This window comes from Atta cephalotes (genome assembly GCF_000143395.1).
Source record: "Atta cephalotes unplaced genomic scaffold scaffold00061, whole genome shotgun sequence".
NCBI lineage: Eukaryota > Metazoa > Arthropoda > Insecta > Hymenoptera > Formicidae > Atta > Atta cephalotes.
In genome coordinates, this window is record NW_012130125.1 from 874,796 (window position 1) to 880,242 (window position 5,447).

The window sequence follows — 5,447 nt, forward strand, 5'->3', positions numbered from 1 at the left end:
GCATCGGCTCTTAACTCCTAACTCCACTTTGCTTCGGAACCCAAGAAAGAATAGTTTCACTGAAGGATTTAAAAGTTTAGCTAAATATAGATCTGAAAATCATTTTGTTGAACTATTAAATTAATCATGTATACTGAGAAAAATGTACTATAAATTTTAATATATATTTATTTAAATAGTGCCAACTGAACATTTACTTACGGTAAATAAACATTTAATCAATAAAAAAAGATTATTTAGTCAAATCAAATGGTTCTTGTATCATAAATAAATATATCTTTATATTTAATAAATATTTTGTTGGTGCTATTCAAACAAATGATTTGTAAAAATTTGGAATATTTTTTTCTGGGTAGGATGATCAAAATGATTACTATAGAATGCTAAATTTTTTAATAAAAATTCGCTCCAATAAAATCGTTCTTTCCGTGTGGAGAACGCCTTTAACCCTTCGACCGGTAGCTGTCGAGTCTACCTAAAGGCAGAACTCGTTTTCAAAACGGCATTTAAACGGTCTCTCGCGTATCACAATAAGTTATAAGTTTCATCGAAGAGGAACCCTCAGAGGTATAATCAACGGGTTGAAGAATTAAAGTTTTCCGTGGACGCAGCGAGACGGGAGCGTCTTGTTGCGTCTTCCAATTATCGATAACCTTCATGCAACGAGCAGATCAGATAGCGAGATCGGTAATCGCAAATCATTCACGAGAGACTCGCGAATATTCTATTTTATTTCAAAGCGACCGCTACGGATCTGCTCCCGTTGCACCGGCACCGTGAAAGCTAACTTCGCACGCTCTTCATCCTTTAAATAATCGCGTGAATTTATAGAATCCTTTACGCTCGATTGCGAACACGATGTCCGGCTCAGTGATTAAACTCGATGGTCCAAGGCTCCGTTATCCTTCCCACGCATCCTCCAGACGACGGGATCCACGTCCAATTCCCAGGAACCTCGGCATCCGGCCAGGGGAGGAGGACTCGCAGTGACCCGCAGAAAAAGGGGAATCATGTCCTTCACGGTCCGCTGACTGTGGCAGCGGAGTGACCCGTCACCAGGCCATCTGCCGCCGCGGCCGCAGGCCCTGTTGCGACGGGCTTACCAAGACGGAATATCGATTGCAGAGATGCGACCTCGGACGCGAGACGGTCCAACTTCATCTTCACCTCTCGATCGCTCTCCGAAACCGTGGTGACAGTCGGACCGGTCCACTCGGCGCCCAACGAGATACCGGAGTCGCGCTCATCGCTGGAACCCTCGTCCCAAGGTGGCGATGCTCGCGGTCCAGGTTCCTGCTTGATGCCCTGAAGCGCGAGTAGAGCACTCGCGGCGTCTTTGTCGCCGATGCGCGACTTGTGCCTGAGTTTGTGGGGCAGACTGTTGTTGGCAGCCGGGTTATTCTGAGAGCCTACAACCATCTGGGGACCGGCCTCGTCGCCGCTACCGGACGACAGCTCGAACGGTGATTGCGCCCGGCGGCCGCGCGACGACAGGTTCAGCGCGCTCGTAGTGTCCAAGTGGTGCATCGCTGGGTGCGAGTATGGATATTGGAAGCTCTCGGTCTCCGGATAAGCGGTCGTCTCGGGAACGTAGAGCTGGGCTGGCGATCTGGGCGAACGGGCACCGCTCACTGGCTGATGGATCACCGACGTGTGTACCGGGCTGGGAGTGCGCGCGTAAAGAAGCGCCGCCGATGGAGGTATCTTCGCACGCTTCACGCTGATCGTCGGCTCCGTGGGCAGCGCGGCCAACACGTGCTCGGTGCTGATGACGGACTCACCGCAGATGCCGAACTTGTCGCGTATCGCCTCCAACTGCGCCTTGAGGATATGGTTCTCCTTGCTGAGCTCCATCACCCGCTGCTCCAGGACCATGTCGTTGAAACGGCGCTTCTCACGTGACCGCTTGGCAGCCTCGTTGTTGCGTCTGCGACGGTCCCAGTAGCTGTCATCCTTCTTGTTGTCGGGGATGAACTCGCGCTGCTTACGCTGTGAGAATAGCTCCTTTCGTAGGTCGAAATTGGACGGGAAGTTTTCGGGATGCGTCGTTACCTGCGCCGCATCATGATGAAGATGCTGCTGCTGCTGCTGCTGCTGCTGCTGCTGTTGCTGCTGCTGCTGCTGCGGTTGCGGCTGCTGGGCTTGGTGGTGGTGGTGATGATGCGGTTGGGGCTGCTGCTGCTGTTGCTGCGGTGGTCCTTGCTGTTGCGGTTGGTGCTGATGTTGCTGCTGAATCGCAGATGGAGGTCCGCCGTGATGGCCGGGATGCGTAAGGGGCACCGTGAGGGGTCCGTGGACGTCGTGGGGCCCGCCGTGGGGCGCACCGTGACCACCACTATGGGCCATTGTGTGCGTGGCCGGCATGTTGCTGTTCAGACACGCGGTCTCACCATTGATGGGCGATCCACTTTGGCGGGAGACAAACTCTGCCACCATAATTTGTCTTCTTAGTACATCTGGAATGAAAAGGGTCGGTTGATCAGTTAATCGAGCGAGATGGAGATATCGCCGCGCGTGGGATTTTTAATTCATAGGTCAACTCGCGTACGCGTCGCGTTTATTAGTGGCAATGACGAAACTTGTATGGTGTGCCAAACGATGATAATACATATGTCAGAGAAAGAGAGAGAGAAAGAGAAAGAGAGAGGACTGGTTACGTATCGTTGTGCATGTCAATTAGAAGGGAAGGCTATCATTGTTGATTGAAAGGCTTGTTACCAAACTATCATTGGATTCAGGTTTGAAAATGGAAATTAGGGACTGGAAAGAAACTTTAAAATTATCTATAGAAAACAATTTTTCTAAGGAACGTAAAAAATTCTATCTGCTCCACTTTCTTCTCTTTTAGAAATCCAATACTAATTTATTATTGAAAAACAGTAATTTTTTTATTTATTACATTTGTTATTTAAGCACTAAAGTGTTGAACTTTTAATATAATCAAAACAAGTAATGAATGACTTTCTTTTTCAGTATTTCTGTAAAGATTTACATTTTACGTTACTATCGACATATTATTATTTGATTATCTTAATGTCGACTGGATTTTCCGTGATTCAAGGAAGCGTGTAATTTCCATTATTTTCAAATTACTTCGGAAATAAACTCTTTTCGACTAAATCAGAAGGAAAATTGTTATTCATCGAATCCCTTCTATTTCTTCTCAGTTTTAATAAGACGAAACTGATTTGTGCAACCATTTCTGACGTCGATAGAGAAAGAGAGAGAGAGAGAGAGAATAACTAAAGATAAAAAATTCTGAGAGATTGAGGAACACTCGCATTGCCAACGGACGCACTTCTCTCGTCCAAAGTTGCAAAACAGCCTTGAGTAAGGTCGCGTTCGTCAAGGTTGAAGGTGTCAGTGAACCCGAGTCGTTCGCTTCACTTCCAAACTGTCTTTTAATGAAAGAAAAAAATACCTACGTTAATTCTTACACAACGATCGATATTCTGGATAAAACTGGACCTCCTTGATTTTTATCATCTACGTCGATTTTACTCAAAGAAGTCGATAAAGTTGTCTGTCGGTCAATCAGCCAATTAATGGCTGCTTCTTCGAAATAATATTCTTCAAATTTTGACAACAGGGATAACCGTGACGCCAGCTCATACAATTAGGTTGTCCACATCATCGATGATTATCGGTTTGCGATGAAGTGAAGTCACGAGGTGGGAACGAGCGCGTCGCCTCGCGCGATCGCGCGTTTATTTTTAACTCGCGATCGTAGATGAAAATACTCCGGCCGACGCGGCGCATCGCCTTCGCGTGCGCGACGTACGTAACGTAAGTCTTAATCCGAACGGCCGGCGGAAATGGTTACGCAATCGCGCACGTGCGTTTACTGCTCCACGTGTTCGGGATGTCGCGTCGTCGCAACGACGGAAAACACGTACGTTTGCCTGACCTTCGATATTTCTTGTACAAGTCCCGGTGCGGCTCGAAGCTATTAGCGTTAACGTATTAATTACGATTGCGAAGATACAAGAAAAATGTCCTTTTTTTTCCTGCGCGTGTCTTTCCTCTCTCCCTCTCAGATTACAAATTGTCGTCGATCGGAAAAAATCACGGAGTGATAAGCTGACTGTACGATTTAAGAACGATTTTGCTGAAGCGTTTAAAAATGTAGCAAAATACAAATCTGAAAATGTAAATACTTAAGTTGTTAATTTCTTATAGAATGTTAAAACTTTCGACAGCATTATCATTAAGTTACAAAAAGCAGTACAAAGCAGTATAAGTGTTTAAGATCTACATAATTATTTTATGATCTAACAAAAATTATTTTCAGATCTGTATCTGCATGAAAAGAACAATTCTGTTGAATATCTAAAAATTTAACTAGAGATACAAATTTGAAAATAATTTTGAATCATCCAAATAATTCTGTAGGAAACTCAAGACTCACTACGATGAGTAATGTTGCAAAAAGTTTTTGATAGTTCAAAACATTAATTTATAATATATACATATATATATATATATATATATATATATATATATACACACACATACACACATAATTATTTTAAGATCTAGCTAAATTTTTCTGAAAATAATTTCGTTGAAATCCATCAAAATAATTATGTAGAACGCTTGAATTCTTGTTTTCTTTTGCAGCTTGATAATACTGTCAAAGTTTTAACATTCTAATTATCAATTTAGCGTCCTACATACAATAATTATTTCCAGATCCGTATCTTGTAAAATTTTTAGATACTTCAGCAAACGCTTCCATGATAATGTATAAAAAATCCACTTTTAGACGAGATAGAAGTGTTGTTATATAAATTGACGTGTTCCACGTGCGGAAATATTTTAATCGTCTCAATAGATATCTATATTGAGAGTCAACTACCGATAATTAATCGCATGAGCTCCACTTCGTAAAAATACTAAAAACACAGTTCGAACCACGAATTGTCCGAAAATTTGTACAGTGATGTCACAAAGGTCCATCAATGAAGAATGAAAAGCAAGTAAGAATTTTATTTCATCATCTTAAAGAAAGAATTCTACGTGAAATATGAAAAATCTACTTGTTTTCTTGCTTCACAGAAATCCAGGATTAAGTAAGTTAATGTTTTTTTTAAACTAAACTAAGTTAATGGCTTATAAAATTAATAAAATTAAATTGAAAGTTGAAGGAATAAAGAATTAATTTAATAAAAGTTAAGTTAAGATTAAATTATTAACTTAAGTTTAAAAAAAAGTTAATTTTGAAAAAAATTATTTTTGAGATTAGAATGTCCTAATTTTTCTTAAAATGAAATTACTTTAAATAATTCTTATAAATATAGATTATTAGGCAAATTTAATTTTATATCCACAGTAAGTTACTTATATATAATAAGAGTCATACTATTGTATAAGGTGTTTTTGTCAAAATCTTGCGAGAGAGAAGGTATATACTATGTATGTGTGTTTTTATTTCTCTTTCTTTAATC

The 5,447-nt window shown here is 41.6% G+C and overlaps 1 protein-coding gene across 1 annotated transcript; it reads right to left on the reverse strand.

Moving 5' to 3' along the window:
• Positions 1-1,017: 1,017 nt before the first annotated feature.
• On the reverse strand, positions 1,018-2,436 carry LOC105623649 (forkhead box protein P1-like). The gene has a single exon (XM_012205029.1). It carries the CDS (start codon positions 2,434-2,436, stop codon positions 1,018-1,020), a length of 1,419 nt encoding a protein of 472 aa, XP_012060419.1.
• Positions 2,437-5,447: the final 3,011 nt, after the last annotated feature.

Bases quoted from the DNA above. Each gene is read 5' to 3' on its own strand.
- LOC105623649 (XM_012205029.1), bottom strand. From the start codon at position 2,436: ATGGTGGCAGAGTTTGTCTCCCGCCAAAGTGGATCGCCCATCAATGGT.